Source organism: Mesoplodon mirus (assembly GCF_964341445.2).
Source record: "Mesoplodon mirus genome assembly, chromosome: 7".
Lineage (NCBI taxonomy): Eukaryota > Metazoa > Chordata > Mammalia > Artiodactyla > Ziphiidae > Mesoplodon > Mesoplodon mirus.
This window is the reverse complement of record NC_138983.1, coordinates 11,023,514-11,040,903: the sequence shown is the minus strand read 5'-3', so window position 1 is coordinate 11,040,903 and position 17,390 is coordinate 11,023,514. Positions and strand designations below refer to the sequence as shown.

The 17,390-nt window shown below is 40.7% G+C and overlaps 1 protein-coding gene and 1 long non-coding RNA gene across 2 annotated transcripts in view; one reads left to right on the top strand and one right to left on the bottom strand.

Annotated features, from left to right (window-relative positions):
* Window positions 1–1,776: 1,776 nt before the first annotated feature.
* TCN1 (transcobalamin 1) lies at window positions 1,777–15,543 on the bottom strand (the record flags this gene model as incomplete). Its single annotated transcript, XM_082627615.1, has 9 exons — window positions 1,777–1,838; window positions 2,008–2,126; window positions 4,296–4,482; window positions 5,782–5,968; window positions 8,330–8,517; window positions 9,793–9,948; window positions 11,316–11,456; window positions 12,479–12,658; window positions 15,432–15,543. 9 exons carry the CDS (start codon window positions 15,541–15,543, stop codon window positions 1,777–1,779), a joined length of 1,332 nt encoding a protein of 443 aa, XP_082483741.1.
* LOC309807752 overlaps window positions 8,490–17,390 on the top strand; it is a 51,043-nt gene continuing 42,142 nt past the window's right edge. The window contains exons 1-2 of the long non-coding RNA XR_014294667.1: window positions 8,490–8,683; window positions 11,353–11,486. This is a non-coding gene — a long non-coding RNA (uncharacterized lncRNA). The remainder of the gene's footprint in view (window positions 8,684–11,352; window positions 11,487–17,390) is intronic.

The following is a 17,390-nucleotide window of genomic DNA, read 5'->3' as shown; positions in this document are numbered from 1 at the left end:
TGTTGGAAAACATAGTGGCATAAAGTGAGGTTTGATATTTAATCCAATCAGAATTAAATGAGAATTGAAAAGAAAATGACTTTAATGTTGTGATGGCATATTATTTGACTCCATGTTGGTATACCAATGAGATTAATTTCTTGTACCACATTTGGGAAAATAGGTCTAACAGAGATTGGGTGCTTTACTGGTATTGACTGAATAGTACAGAAAATGAGCTAGAATCATTGAGAGAGAGTTAGGGACGTTGGAGAGACCTATTCCAACTTTGTTATATTGAGATTCAGTTTCATTGGTTATTTCAGGGGCAATATTTTCTGTTATTTTGACATATTTGTGTTTATATTTTTTGCTTGAGCTTCCTTTATGGACAACATTGACCATATGTTCTGGTTTTCCCAGGATAGTCCCAGTTTTTAATCTGTTTTTTTTTCTGAGTATATTTATTAATAATGTTCACTTTCACTCTTAACAGAGTTATGGCTGGATGATAAACTGTATGGTCACACTGTGATGGACAGCATTCAATTTCACATAGATTGTATAGTCTACAAATAGATCTGACAGCTGGTACTGCATGCTCAGAGCACCATGGAGATCCCCCTGTCTCTAACTTAGCTTTCAAGATGTGACACAGACCCAAGAGGATGGAATCCCTTGCTGTGTAGTTGTGAAGGTATCTGTCACACCCGGTTAATGAAGGCCAGGGCAGAGCTGAACCTGAGAGTTGAAGATCAGTGCCAGAATGCAGTGTGTAGGAAGAGGGTTCAAACCCTGACTATGAATGCATCAGGGTTGCTGGTGGAGGGGGAGAAGAGAAGAGTATCATGAAAACACAAGGAGCAATGAGGAAGACATTTTTGCAATAAGTTAACTAATTCTACCTAAAGGGCTCTTCCTTTTGGAGGTTATTTTAAATGGGTTACTTTATGCCTTATCTGAAGCACCTTTTGTCCTCCGGCTTCTTAAAGGCACTTCTGGTTCCTGACTGAATGTGCACATAGCTCAGGTACTCAGTAAAAGGTGTAACCCAGCTCATGCTAAGACATGATTCAACTTTTTTTTTTAAGTGAATCCTGCTGAAATGAACATTGGAGTCATTTATTTTTACATGTGTATTTTGACGATATGACTATAAGGATGATTTTTATGGTGAAATGAAAGGAAAATAAATGTGGGAGAACAAGTGGGACCCCGGGGAGGCAGCTGGAGGAGGGGATGAAAGTGTTCCTCAAACTTTGTGGACTGACTTTTATGTGTAAACCTCACATTTCACCCTTTCTCCAAGGGCAATATTTTTCTCTCTACCCATTGCCTGTATGAGGCCAATATGTCCACTCAGTTCCTCCCTTGCATCTGGGTCTTAGAGAGCTCAGTCTCCCTACGAACTTTCTCCTTGATCTCATTGGTTGCTGCTGCACCATTAGACCTAGAACTTTATCTCCATTTTCCCCAGTTGCCCAAGGTCAACCAGATAGTTAGCAGGGGAACCTTGAGTAGAACTCAGTTTATTAGACAAGTGGGTCTAATCTCTTTCACTTTGTTTCCTCCTGAGGTAGTCTTCTCTCTAATAGTAATTCTCTTTTGCTATGAAATTATTAGAACATGCTCTTTTTGTATAGTTGTTGATCTTTTATTGAACATGCAAAGAGAGAATTAGAGGTTATTGACTATGCTATTGGGATCGAGATAAGTGAAAAGGAAGGTGTAAGATCAATTTCCACGTGGAATCTCACTACAAAAGGGTTAGACCCAGCTGAGGATGGTTTGGGTTTATTAGTATGTGCTCCAACGAACCTCCAAATATTCTCCATTTTTGACAACATAACTCCCAGCTCCTGAAAAGGAAGAAGAAGAAGTGGGTCAAATGATTTGACCACCAAATCATCAGATAATGGGTATGGCTCTCCCAACTCCTTGGCACATTCCCCGCCAAAGCTTACACCCTCACACCTCAGTGCTTTGGGCATCTCACTCTGTAGCGTTGTTTGTCGTACTCTCCCTTACCTTGGCTCAGTGGTTGGCCATTGCTCAGAAGTTGCCAGTAGGTTCTGTCACTATTGCTGGCGCTTATGCCCTGAACAGAGGTGATGTAGGGCCCCCATAGGCTGTCCTCCATTTTGAAACTGTGGGGGACAGTGAGTGGGTTACAGGAACTTAGAATGGTCAAAGGCAACTCTCCATGGGCGTTTCTCAAACTTTAACATACCTAAGAATCACTTGAAGATGCTTCAAAATACACAGATCTCCTGGCCCTATCCCCAGATACCTTGATTCTGTCGGTCTGGGCTGGGACCAGGAATCTGCACATTTTATCAACATTCCAGGTCATTCTGATGCAGGCCCTCTACAATCCATGCAACATTAGATAAATGATTCCCCTGGTTTCTGCCCCTCCTTCCTGCCATAGTAGACACTTGGCCATCAACAATTTTGAATCTTCTACCCAAGACAGTAACTGAGGAAGACACTAAAGCAGTACAAGAAAGTGTTAATTGGTTGTCCTAGAGGCACTTAGGAAAGAGGAGCAGGAAAGGATAATTTAGTAATTCATACCTGTTTATTACACAGTGACACAGTCAGTGTCTTTTTCACATGTTTTACTCACATTTCTCTACCTTCCTGGGAACACTTGAAAGCAGGCTTTATAGTTATATATATACACATAGACATATATTTTCATATATATACGATTTTCTCTGTTGCATCTTACAGCATGTTATTAAACACAATAAGCTACTGTCAGTTAGGTTTAAGGAGCCAAATAAGCCATATTTTTCAGAGGCAAAGTCAATATCTTAATTTTAATATTTGAACTCTCTAGGTCAGGGAACCTTAATCTAGGAGTCCATGAACCTCCTGAAAGGTGGGGGAGGCATGGAAAAGTTTCTGGGCATTTGTAAAACCTCTGATTTCAATAACAAGTTTTGGGGACTTCCCTGCTGGTGCAGTGGTTAAGAATCTGCCTGCCAATGCAGAGGACACAGGTTCAATCCCTGGTCTGGGAAGATCCCACATGCCACGGAGCAACTAAGCCCGTGTGTCACAACTACTGAGCCTGTGCTCTAGAGCCCACGCGCCACGACTACTGAGCCTGTGCTCTAGAGCCCACGAGCCACAACTACTGAGCCTACATGCCACAGCTACTGAAGCCCGCGCACCTAAAGCCCATGCTCCTCAACAAGAGAAGCCACTGCAATGAGAAGCCAGCGCACCACAACGAAGAGAAGCCCCCACTTGACGCAACTAGAGAAAGCCCGTATGCAGCAATGAAGACCCAACACAGCCCCCAAAAAATAATTAATTAATTTAAAAAAACGCACATGTAAAAAAACATAAATGACAAGTTTTGCACTCACAGACTTAGAGAATGAACTTACGGTTACCAGGGGTAAAGGGTAAAGGGTAGCGGGGGTGGGAGATAGATTGGGAGTTTGGGATTGACATGTACACACTACTATATTTAAAATAGATAACCAACAAAGACCTACTGTATAGCACAGGGAACTCAGCTCGATATTCTGTAATAACCTAAATGGGAAAACAATTTAAAAGAATGGACACTTTTATGGGTATAACTGAATCACTTTGCTGTACACCTGTAACTAACACATCATTGTTAATCAACTATACTCCAATATAAAATAAAAATTTTTTAAAATGACACATTTTGTGTGTATATTCCTTTTTCTGGGATGAGAATCCCACTCGTCTGACTTTCAAAGGGGTCAGTGATTCAAAAATAGTTAAGAACCACTGTTCCAGACACGAAATGTCTGACTTAAGAGGTTCTATTTATTGAAGGAGTTTTACTGACAGAAGAGGGATCCCTGGTACTTATTTGTCTATTCAGTGAACAATAATTTAATACTTACTACATGCTAGAAGAGGAAAAATTTCACCTCCCTTTTTTTTTTTTTTTTTTTTTTTTTTTTTTTTTTTTTCTGTACGCGGGCCTCTCACTGCTGTGGCCTCTCCCGTTGCGGAGCACAGGCTCCGGACACACAGGCTCCGCGGCCATGGCTCGCGGGCCCAGCCGCTCCGCGGCATGTGGGATCCTCCGGGATCGGGGCACGAACCCGCGTCCCCTGCATCGGCAGGCGGACTCTCAACCACTGCGCCACCAGGGAAGCCCCTCACCTCCCTTTTTTTAACCCCGGCCGTGCGATGTTGGTGAACAGCAAAAGTACTGACTGAGAGGTGTTTTAAATGTACATTGTATTCAGGTGCAGGTGTATTCTTGCTGAGTCATAATCACATTAAATTCCTTAACCTTAGGTTATGTACAGACATACCGAAATGCAGCCTCATTTTGTTTCTGAGCTGCCTTCATCACATCGAGGAAGACAGAACCCTTTCTCACGGTGACTTCGGTAGAATTGAAAATTTCATTGATTTGCACAGAGTAATTGACTGAAATATTCGAGGGTGAGAGAGTAGGTGTCACAGATACAGGCTCATCAGTGGAGATGTTGAATTTATCTGGCAGAGACAGAAAGGCAGAAAAGAATTATTATAAGGAATAATAAAAATGATGTTAGAGTCTGCACACCTCTCCAACCCCTATGCAACGATTCTTTCCCTTTATGCAGAGGAAGGTTTGTACAAGGAGCAAGGGTCAGCAATCGAGGGGCAGATCTCTCATATGACTAAAGTACAAATTAAAACCACATACTCACCAGCTTGTGCAGGCTTGTGCCTGCATCAATTTCCAGCTGTTTCAGCAATTCAATTGCCCCATCTACCATTTCCCACAGAGGCTCCTGATTTTTTTTTTTTGCTTTGGTGCAGCATACAATAATGCTCCCCAACCCCCCTTTTTTTTTTTGCCTTTTAATTTTTTTATTGAAGTATAGTTGACATACAATATTATGTTAGTTTCAGGTGTAAAACAATGATTCGACATTTATATTCATTACGAATTGATCACCATGGAAAGTCTAGTAACCATCTGTCACCATACAAAGTTATTACAATATTATTGACTATATTCTCTATGCTGTACTTTATATTCCCATGAATTATTTATTGTACAACAGGAAATTTATATTTCTTAGTGCCCTTCCCCTATTTTTTCCCAATCCCTGGCCTTTTTATTTCTTAACATTTATTGAAAACATTATGTGCCAGGCACTGTACTAATCATTTTACATGGATTTTCTCCTTCAGTCCTTACAAATACCTATGTTACATACTATTATCATTTGCATTTCTTATAGTAGAAAACTGAGGCTTAGAAGTTAAACATTTTGTCTGAGATCCCTAAACCTACATGTGCCTGAACCAGAAATGAACAAGATAGATAGAAGGAAAAATCTTCTTTCTTTGACGTTGTTGCAAAATCAGTTGTTTGATTAATGATTCATGCTGCAATTTTCTTATAATACTGCCATATTCTTTCCACATTAATGTCTTATGTCTCTGAGGGACCACTCATTGAGCATAATGAAAAGTCAGAGACACCATACTTTTTAGGACAGGAATGATGCTCAGAAAATCTCTATCCAGCAGTCAGAAAACATCCCTTTGGAGATAGACGTCCTTTAATAAACTCTACCTTGTTCATCAGTGTTTGAACCAAGAACAGTATCTACTACTCTGTTAAGGACAAATCCTCAGGTGGTTATGATCACATATGGAGGACTGAGTTCTGAGTTCTGTCTGGGAACTGTTATGCTTTAGAGGTTTAACTGGTCACTTTTGGTCCCTGAGGAAACCTAAGTCTCACACACTTTGGGTGTTATGCTGAAAGGCAAAACAGTTTGCTCATTAGTGCTATACCTGGACTGCAGGCACAAGAACAGTTTTTGTTGACATCCAAGTAGGTCTTTCCCATCAGGGCAGGTAAGATCTGGGCTGCAGCAATTGGCAGATGGAATGCTCCCTGAAAAATGTTGTGAAGTACTGTGTGCAGAGTTTCTTGGCAATTCCCTTTATTTTTGTAATAGTTTGATGAGACAAACAGAGCCTAACGTGAGAGAGAGAGAGAGAGAATGAGAATAAATGAGAGAAACTTCACATAACGGGAAAGCCTGCATCTAATTTAGTAAATCTTTATTGGACATTGACTACATAGGAACCACCTTAGACCACTAAAATACCTTTCCCACCATCAAGAAGCTTATAAGCTAGTTTGGGTGGGGAGGTGGGAATTGTTAAATCACACAAACTCTCATAGCGTCAATGAGAACAGACTTTCTCTACCGTATTTACTCTTTTTTTTTTTTTTTTGGCAGTACACGGGCCTCTCACTGTTGTGGCCTCTCCCGTTGCAGAGCACAGGCTCCGGACGCACAGGCTCAGCGGCCATGGCTCACAGGCCCAGCCGCTCGGCAGCATGTGGGATCTTCCTGGACCGGGGCACAAACCCGTGTCCCCTGCATCGGCAGGTGGACTCTCAACCACTGTGCCACCAGGGAAGCCCCGTATTTACTCTTGTATCACTGATGCTGAAACAGTACTTGTCATATAGGAGGCAATCCATAAATAGTGTGAACAGATTCTTGTAAAGGAGTCCCTACGATGAATGCCCTAAGAGAAGCATCTAGCAGCATGGCCTTTCCAAAGAGGAAGAGCTCATAAACATTTAGCGAGACTGAAGAAAGGCTTGGTGGAGAAGGCAGTACTTGAATAGGCTTGGTGGTATGATGACATTTCAGTAGGTGACATGAGGAGGCAACAACCTGACCAAAAGGGATAAAGTAGGAGTGGCCAGAGCCTGGCCTGGCCATGATGAGAGTATCTGCGTTTTAGTAAAATCCCCAGAGGATTCCTCCTGGCTTAGGAGAACTGGTGTCGAGGGAACACTCAGGGCAATTGTGGAAGGACAGCCCGGAGAAGGAGGTTGAGACCAGATTGGTAGACTCTTGAATTTCACGGTGCGGTGTCTGCCATCATTTGCTTGACAGTGGGACGTCTAACAGGTTCTTGAACAGAAACTATCCAGGCAGCAGATATAAACTGGACTGAAGGGGCAGCATTACAGGGTAGGAAAAATTAAGAGGGTATTAGAGCGAGTAAGACAAGGACTAAAATGGACTAAACGTGAAGATGTTGCTCTGTGGTTTCTCAAGGAAGGACCATTCTCCTTTTCATTTTTTCTTGAAGACTCTTAAAGATAACCAAGTAGTCAACCAGCATTTGTGGGATATTAAAAAAAAAAAACCTCATCCTATTATATCTTCTCTTATAAACTGTCTGGTAGGTAAGCAGCTCTTGGTCCTGCTGTGAATGAATACCACCTGTAGGGTTTTTAAACAAGACCAAGGCCCATGTTCCACCCCTAAATTTCTGTATTAACTGGTTGGTGTGGAGTGTAAACATTAGTATTTTATAAAAGCTCCTCCAGGTGATTCAGATGTGCAGCCAGAATGGGAAACCACGGTTTTATATTAATTTCAAACTTATCAAGTGTGAACAGTAACAACAATATAAACACTCTTTATGATTGGACCCTTGCTTACATCATCAGCCTCATCTTGTAATTTTTCCCAAGCACCTTGTGCTGAACATTTTGATCTTCCTAAAATATGGAATGTTCTTTTGTGCCTTTGTCCTTTGTCCTTGCTTCTTCTCTCCCTTTGAAAGTCCTCTCACTCTGAGTCAGCCTAGCAGACCCAAATTCATACCAAAGACTCGGTGAAATCTTTTTTTTTTTTTCTATAAACCTTTCTTCATCTCCTCTTGTATCTACCTCTTAGAGTTGAGTAGATCAGTGAGTAAATGCAGGAATAAATTCTCAGTCTTCAAGGAACATATACAGGATAGTGTTGGCATTGAGTATGAGTTTTGAAACCAATTGTTTCAGTCCTATCCCGATCTGCATCGCTCTTTGGCTTTGTACTATTAGGCAAGTTACCGGTACTCCATGATTCACACTCATTGTTATTACTTCCTAGGAAATAGAGGTAATAATTCTTTCTTCACTGGGTGGTTGTGCATTAATGACTTAGTGTCAATAAATACCAGCTGCCACTACCACTTATTATTTCCATACCAGTAACCTAATTTGGGAGGTAAGGTGAAACGCCAAACAATGGTATATGGTGAAGTGTGAAACTGCATGTGATGAAACAACAAGACAGATTGTAGCAGGCTTTAGAATTTCTTAAATGTAGTCAGGAAGAGCTTCATAGAAGCATCAGATATGGAAAGGTAAAGGTGAGGAGAATACATTTCAGGCAGGGGAGGGGAATCACAGGAGTAGAATCAAAGTCAGTATAGGAAACAGAATGAATAATAAGTCTTTAGGAGGCCAGTAAGGGAGGATGAGGATGTTGCTTTCCTCCATGAATCCATTCTCTGTCTCCTGGTTTACGCTCTGACTTACCTGCATAGCTTCTCCTGTGCTGAATATGTTTCCAAAGAGACCATCATTTTTTGCAGACAGAATCTTATTTACCAGTGATGTTATATAAACATTGGTTTTGTTTAAATCCTTTATATCTGCTTCAATCTTCTCCTTTTCCATACTCCTCTTCACACAGGTTAGAGCAAGAACAGCCATTGCTCCAGTATCTGTCAGGAAGCAAAACACTGGTGATAGGGTGACTAACCATCCTGGTGCACCCTGGACTGAGTAGTTTCCTGGTATGTGGGACTTTCAGTACTAACAACAGGACAAATCTGGACAAACTGGGATGGTTGGTCATGCTCGTGAATGATGGGAGAGAAGAATTTCAAGGTACAGCAGTCATCCCTCTGGCACTAACCTCTCAAATATTGCAAGATTCCTTCCTTATGTTGAATAGCCATGTACCTTGTACTCAGAAGCTCACATCTTGGTCATAGAAACACATGGATTTGTAGGTGCAAACACATGAATGGTCTGCTTTTACATACTGGTTGTTCTCATCTTTTTTCTCATCTTTGCCATATTGGCAAAGAAATTGAGAAAACCCAGGATAATATTCCAAGCAAATATGTCTTTGTAAAGTTCCAAGGTTTCCATTAGACTGATTAAGAAATAGCGCTTGAGAGCAGTTTATTCAGTAAACCTACTTAATGGGGAGGAGGAGGCAAGAGATTGGAAGAATGGAGGATAAGGTATTTTTTTTCTGGCTCGTTACTTGGTTTCCTCCATGTTCTTTAGGCATGGTGCCTTCCCTCTCTCATAGAAGAAGGAGTGAAGAAGCTCACTTTCTCCTTACTATCCTGAGACACTGAATGGTGGTTTTCTTTGAACTTCTTGGAGAAAAATGAGCTTGTGGATCTGGGCCCCTAGGGACTGAGCAACAACACCACTTGTCTAAAGGGGACTTCTTTTTGGATGTGTAAGCTGATCCAGTGGGAAATTTCTGGTCCTTCTCCATGGTGGATACACACTTTATTGATCAAAATATTGGGCCTGACCACTGGAGAGGTTGTATTATTCAAGTAATCCCGCACATCCAAATGGTCCCAGTAGATTAGAGAAAGATGCAGGGTTGAGATAAATGAATTCCACTGCATTCCCTTTCTCTAATATTTATACTTCCTAAGATGTCTTATCTGAAGAGTCTCATGATCTATCCTCATTTTAAAGATGGGAAAATTAAAGTCAAGAGTTAACATCCGTTGGTTACTCAAAGGAAAGTGTGAGTAGGAACCACGTCTTTCTACTATACTGCACATCTATAAAGAGGCTTAAATACTACTCAGTATCCATTCTTCTAAACAAAAATTCTCTTCTGAGGAGACTAGGGTAAAGAGGATAGAAAAGATTCAAGTACTTACTGGTAGAAAAATTCAAAGGGCAAGGCCTATTGGTGCCTATGTCCTTGAAACCAAGGGAATTGGGTTTAAATGACTCACCTACTGAGAACTGGCCACCAAAATAATAGTTTTTATTTTCAGGAGTGAAGTAAGGAACAACGTTGGTGATTGAGTAGTTCCCATTGAACAGACACAAGGCCAAGAGGGCCAGGCTGAGCTGGTAATAGTTAGTCAGTGGATTGTCTCTGTGTGTTTCTGGCAGAGAGAAAAGAAATGCCTTATTCACGGAAGTGGTACTGGAATAGTACATTTTAAACTTATTTCTACTTACTTTATCTCCATTTCTTTACATTTAAAGAGAGGTGAATAAGAGAGGGGAGATATTGCTCATAGAATCGGCAAACTTGAGAAATTTAAAGGTTCTTAAGGGCCACCAAATTCAACTCAACTCGTTTCATTTTATAATTGAGGAGATTCAGCACTAAAGGTATAAAAAGTACTCCTGGCAATCCCACTTCTAGGCATATACCCAGAAAAAAAACATAATTTGAAAAGATACATGCACCCCAATGTTCATTGCAGCACTATTTACAATAGCCAGGACATGGAAGCAACATAAATGTCCATCAGTGGAGGAATGGATAAAGATGTGGTACATATATACAATGGAATATTACTCAGCCATAAAAAAGAACAAAATAATGCCATTTGCAGCAACATGGATGAACCTAGAGATTGTCATACTGAGTGAAGTAAGTCAGACACAGAAAGACAACTGTCATATGATATCGCTTATATGTGGAATCTAAAAAAAGGTACAAATGAACTTATTTACAAAACAGAAGTAGAGTCACAGATGTAGAAAACAAACTTATGGCTACCAAGGAATAAGGGGGGGTGGGATAAATTGGGAGATTGGGACTGACATATACACAGCACTATATATAAAATAGATAACTAATAAGAACCTACTGTATAGCACAGGGCAATTCTCTGTAATGACCTATGTGGGAAAAAATCTAAAAAAGAGTGGATATATGTATATGTATAACTGATTCACTTTGCTGTACACCTGAAATGAACCCAACATTGTAAATCAACTATACTCCAATAAAAATTTAAAAAAAATACTATCCTGATGTTCAGGTGGTTACATAGTTAGGACTAGAATGCACAAATATACCTCACTAGCAGCCGTGATGGTCAACCTATTTTTCCCAGCGATAAACTACTTTTTGCCATCTTTAACTCTTGTAATATTATAGAATCATATGTATATGCTTTGATACTTGTGACACAGTGTCTCGTATTGCTCAGCTATTTCTGGTGTAATTTGTCTAAATGCCAAGCTTCTGGAGGACTAGAGAACTGTGACCTGTATGTTTGTGTGTTGGTGTGTGCATTCATCATCCTACGTAAGGTCAATGCTCAGTTGAACATATTGGAAAAGAAAACTCAAGATGCATGTTGAAAGAAGGAAGAAGGGAAAGTGATCTTCAAAGGTATAGTGGGATGAATGAAGTGAAGAGGAGATGGAAAAAGTAGGGGGAAACTTCATACAGTTCTGAATCAGTGGAGGAGAAGACAAGGATGTCCAGGGTCTCTGAACATTTGATTCTCACCCATATTCTCAATTTCTGCTTTGAATTTCTCTCCTAGTTTGCTAACCAGACGAGCATCACGTATAAACACTTCACCAGAGTTATTACACGCTCCCAAAGCCAAGATAACCAAGGCAAGCTCTCCTGAGGTTATCTCTGACTCTGAAAAGAAAAGTATTCAAGTTAAACAAGGTACATGCTTATAATTTTTTTGGCCTCCTGTCTTCCTTGAGACTTATATTGCTTGTCACTCCTTTCTCCTGTTCTACTCTTTACTAATATTTTATTGTTCTCTTCTTTATCCCCAAAACAGCCTTTTCTAGCAGTACTGTATAAATGCAAGTGAGCTCTTAATCTTTCCCATGAAATTATGGGTTCTTTTTGGAATCATGTAATCCTTATAAAAATGAACAAAGAATAAAAATAGATAAATAATAAAGCCTTGGGATTTTCTCTCCTTGTGGGTGCCATCTTTCCTGGATAGGAATAATTGACTTGTATGTTCTGCCTTACAGAGTGTCCAAACTCTCAGGCTGCTCCTAATTCTCACAATAATATTGTTAGGTAGGTAGGGGTGGTATATTTCCCCCTTATACTCATTAGAAAGCTAAAGCTCGATATTGAAAAGAAAGGCTCAAAGTGGAATCTGGTCTCAAACCCAGTCCACATCTCTGTTGCTCTATGGTTGCCTCTCTACTGTCAGCTTTCTTGGTTGTGGTCCACACCCTCTCTGGTCATGAACTCAACTATATCATATAGCAGTCTTAATGGATGAGAGTCTATAATTTCTTTTGCTTTTCCTTGTAACTTCTTGAAGGAATATGATTTTTAGGGCTCAAAGAAGGAAGGCCTAGCTCTAGAGTAAGTGGCAGGGGATTGATGTTTTGAGGTACCTTTGTGTCATCTCAGTTTTTTTTTGAATTTCATGTGAACTTTATCAAAAAAAAACCCCACTACATACTTGTGTTAGATTTTTTTAAAATTTAGGTAATATTGGTTTATAACATTAAATAAGTTTCATGTGTATGACATTTTATATCTACCCCTGTTCACCTCAAGTTTTCTACAGCTAAGACTGATGTATCAGGGATGTTTTGGACACACAATTTTTAGAACTCAATGGAGATCCTCTTTATAGATAGGTAAGTCTTTTCCTAACTCTTCCGGGGAATATAGGCACTCACCTCTCCTTTTCATATCTTCTTGAATTTGTTGAGTCAGCTGTTGTTCTAGCCTTTGGTTCTGAATCTGAACAAGTCTGAGGGTCAGCAGGATGTTGGCACTTTGGATTCCTTCGGCATAGTTTGAATTTACCATTGTGTTTACTAGAGGATTTAGATAGGAGCAGTTTTCTCTGCTTACCTCTGTGGCAAGGGAGGGAGGAAATAAGAAACACACGCTCATGAAATATTAGGGCTAGGAACAGGGATGATATTAAAAGGTTTAGTAACAGATATGGCACAGACATAGACCCTTCCAGTAGTCGCTGGCAGTGTTGCTGTAACAATACAAAGGTGGGTCTGGAGCCCCGCTCTGCCAGGTATTACTTTTTTGCCAACCAGCATGGAAGTGTTAACTATTTTAACAACTATTCAGCCTTACCATTGTGTCCTGGCAGAATATACGTCCTGCCTGGTAGATCTAGTACCGTTACCTAATTTGAGGCCTAGGGAGGGTGTCCTTAAAGAGACCTTGGTAATTGGAGCCTAGCCCAATCTACTTTCTAGATTCAGTTATTTCCTTCTCCATCTTCTTCTAATTCACTTGGGTTAATGCTGAAGGGAAGAAGAGAGAAGAGAAAGAAGGCAAAAATTCTACGTGTCATTGGTGATTGAGCCTAAAGCTGCATTGTCTGATTGCCCAACTGGCCAGGCATCAAGATCATTATTCAGCGTTATGGACCCTTTAAACCTTCTGGTTTTAGCCTCGACGTGTCCAAATCCCAGGGGCAAGGATGGAGGGAGTCCCATTACATTGTGGAAATAAAAGGAGAATCCAGACCCCCAGGAACTGGAGAATAAGAAGAGTTAACTATCACTGAAAACATTTCTAAATATTCTATGACCATAATCTTAAGAAAATCCTGCCCGGGCTTCCCTGGTGGCGCAGTGGTTGAGAGTCCGCCTGCCGATGCGGGGAACACAGGTTTGTGCCCCGGTCCGGGAAGATCCCACATGCCACGGAGCGGCTGGGCCCGTGACCCGTGGCCGCTGAGCCTGCGCGTCTGGAGCCTGTGCTCCTCAACGGGAGAGGCCACAGCAGTGAGAGGCCTGCGTATCGCAAAAAAAAAAAAAGAAAGAAAAGAAAATCCTACCCATCTCCAGATTATCTCATGGGTTTGTGGAATAGTGAGAAGAATATGAACCCTGAGTTCAGGCAGACCTTGGGTGGATTATTTGCTCCTTAACTTATAACTGGGGGTAAGTTACATAACTTTTTTTTTTTTTTGGTTGTATTGGGTCTTCGTTTCTGCACACGGGCTTTCTCTAGTTGCAGCGAGTGGGGGCTACTCTTTGTTGCGGTGCTCTGGCTTCTCACTGCGGTGGCTTCTCTTGTTGTGGAGCATGGGCTCTAGGCGCGCAGGCTTCAGTAGTTGTGCACGGGCTTAGTTGCTCCGTGGCATGTGGGGTCTTCCCAGACCAGGGCTCGAACCTGTGCCCCCTTCATTGGCAGGAGGATTCTCAACCACTGCCCCACCAGGGAAGTCCCAAGTTATGTAACTTGCTTGACTTCAGTTGAAATGGTGTATATTAACACCTACTCCATGGATACTGGACAAAAAAAACCCTCTAAGTAAACTATAAAATACTGTACATATTATTACCTCTAGCTCAACTCGAGTTTCTAAGGATCACTATACTTAGAGAGTCCAGGAAATGTTATTTTCCTTGTCCACCTTTCTTCACTTTAAAAGAGAGAGTCAGGAAGATCTGAATGGAGTGATTGTAGAAGGGTCATGGTTTGTTACAGGCACAACTGGACAATTGTGAGTCACCTCTGAGATTTCGTGGAAGCATCCAGTTCAGCAGATTTTCTGGCACTGAAATAGACTTTTTAGCTCCTGGTCAACAGCTCAAATCAGCTTCCTTAACCACTAAAAACAAAGTTAATTATTGTGTACAATGAATGAAACTCCAAAGCCTCCATGGAGACCCCCTGTTCTTAGGATACAACAGAAGAAATGACAGGCCAGGAAGAACAATTAGAGGTGGCAGATTCGGAACTTTAGTGTTTCTGCTGTGGGATGGATCGCTTCTTGTGGGCTGTAGAGACCAGGAAGATGTAGCCGCAGCTGACACCACATTGTGGCACCATCTTTGGACTGGTTTGAAGCTCAGTTCCAGGGTAAAGACTTATAATAGAGAAATCATGCACCTGTGAGCTATACCGGACTTTAAGAAATCACCTGCTTCAACACCCTTCCCTGATTATCCTCCATTTATGGATGAAGGTAAAAAAATTCAGAAACATTGGATCATTTGGCTATTAAGGGGTCAGACTATACCTGAACCCAGTTTTTCTTTCTCTTAGTTAGTATTTTTGAAATAGAATCACATACTCTCTGGAGCCTACACCCAGAGGAGAGATGATGGGTTTCTACCCACGTCCTGTGGGGAAGAGTTGAAAAGAAGAAGATGTGTAGCTTGGAATATCTGAACTCAATAATGAAAAGAGAGCAGCCTTCGTTATTTGAAAGAGATTATTAACATTATTTTTTTCTTCGTAGTTAAACAAGGAGTTAACCTAAAACCCATAGGTTGAACTTCAGAAAAATAGATTGCATCTCAGAATCAAAAGATACTTTTCCATGATCTTGAATAATTTCTGAGTCATGAATTTTCTATCACTGAAAATGAACAAGAATAGACAGTTACTGGGCAGGCCCATTGTGGTAGAAAGGATCTTAGCATAGGAAGAAGACTTAGGCAGGTTAATGTTGAATCTATGATCCCTCTTAAAACAACGTACATTGTGGAACTTTCCTCACCATCTCCTGCCACCCTTTACATTACTCATAGAGCCCAACAGCATACAGAATTGGAATAGGGTCTTTTCTCAGGTAACTCTACACAAAGCTCCCTGTCAATCGCCTTCAGACTATCATGCTAGAGCAATTTTAGGTCAAACCATACTCACCACAGATCTGGCATAGTTGACTTGGAATAAGAGAAAACAATAGCAACCCCAGTAGGTGCAGCTGGTGTGATGGTCTCATCTCTCCAACAGTGTACAGGAATGGTGAGGACATGGCTGGCTATTTACTGGGTGATGGACAGAGGGTAGTGAGAGCTGCTCCTTCAGTTTGCCTCAGTCTCTTTCACTCAAGCAAATATTGAGTAATGTCAGGAGGTGTGGTCAAGTGTGTTTGTCCAAATAACGTAATAAACCAGGAAGAAGACTTGAAAGGTATAGTCAGGGAGAATGAGGAAATAATTTTTCTTTGTTTCCCATCCCAAAACTTTAGGATTCATATTCCCTACTTGCCTTCAGCCCAATGAGAATAAATTATGTGAATGACTGTTTTCAGTAATGTTCTCTCTTTCCCATTCCCCTTTGGTTGTATTTTATTTATGTCTCCTGAGAGATTAGATTTGATGGGGGCAAGGGCTTACAACATATAAAAATGGAAGTAGAAGTTGGAAGTCTGAAGTTGGAACAGGCAGGATGGGGGAGCCTGGCACATGGGAAGGTCTTTGGCATAGTGTTTTTTTTTAATTTATTATTTTTTTTTATTTTAAGCATAGTGGGTTTTGACCTATGATTTTTTCCTAAGATAGATGCCCTGAGAGTTTTCTAGCCCAGGAGGAAAACCATAGAGATATACATCAAATGTGGATTTTGGGTGTGCCAGGAAGGATGCTACATGCAACATGTAGGAAATATTGTCTATCATAGTTCTTCCAAAAACTATTAGAGAATACTCTGTTTGGCTTTACAATGTTTGCTCTGGGTCAGCAAGATGGTGGAATAGGAGGTCTCTCATATATAACCCCACAGCAATAGTAATCTTAGCAGCCATCCATGGACAAAAGTTCCTATGTAGAAACTATGGGTTCCAGGTAGGAGGTTGTACAACGCCAGTGGAGCCATCAAGGAGGACTGTATTGAGAAAGCAAACCAAAGGAAACAGACTTGTGTTCACAAAGAAGCAGGCAAACGTGACACCACCAAATGAAACTAATAAGTAGACCTAACAGACATGTACAAAAAACATAGGGAAGAAGCTCCTTGACATTTGTCTTGGCAATGATTTTTTTTGGATATGAAACTGAGAGCATAAACAGCAAAAGCAAAAATAACAAATGGGACTATATCAAACTGAAAAGCTTCTGCATAGCAAAGGAAGCCATCAGCAAAATAAAGAGGCAGCCTAGGGAATGGGGAAAAATATTTATTAGATACCATATACCTAATAAGGTATTAACATCTAAAATATATAAGGAACTCCTACAGATCAATAGCGAAAAACCCAAATAATCCCCCTGGAATATAGGCAAAGGACCTGAACAGATATTTTTCAAAGAAGATACACAAATGGCCAGTAAGTACATGAAAAGGTGCTCAAATCACTGTCATGAGGGAAATGCAAATCAAAACCACAGTGAGATATCACCTCATGCCTGTTAGGATGGCTATTGTCAAAAAGAAAAGAAGTAACAAGTGTTGGTGAGGATTTGAAGAAAAGGGAACCCCGGTGCCATGTTGGTGGGAAGGTAAATTGGTACAGTCATTATGAAAAACAGTATGGCATTTTCTTAAGAAGTTAAAAATAGAACTATTTTTTGATTCAGCAATCTCAATTCTGGGTATATATCCAAAGGAAATGAAATCAGTATTGTGATGGAACTCAGTTTCTGTTGCTTGTTGCTCAAGAAACCAATACTGAGAAACAAGCATTGGGTAAAGGAAAAGTAGCTTTATTTTAAGGAAGCCGACAAGCTAGGGAGAAAATGGACTACTGCCCGAAAGAACCCACTCCCAACTCTTCAAGTGTTAGCAGGATTTATATAAGAAGGGAAGCAGGAGACGGCTGCAGGCTACTTGCTGGGGGTGGGCTGCTCTTCTATTTTCGGAGATGTGTACACTAATCATGAG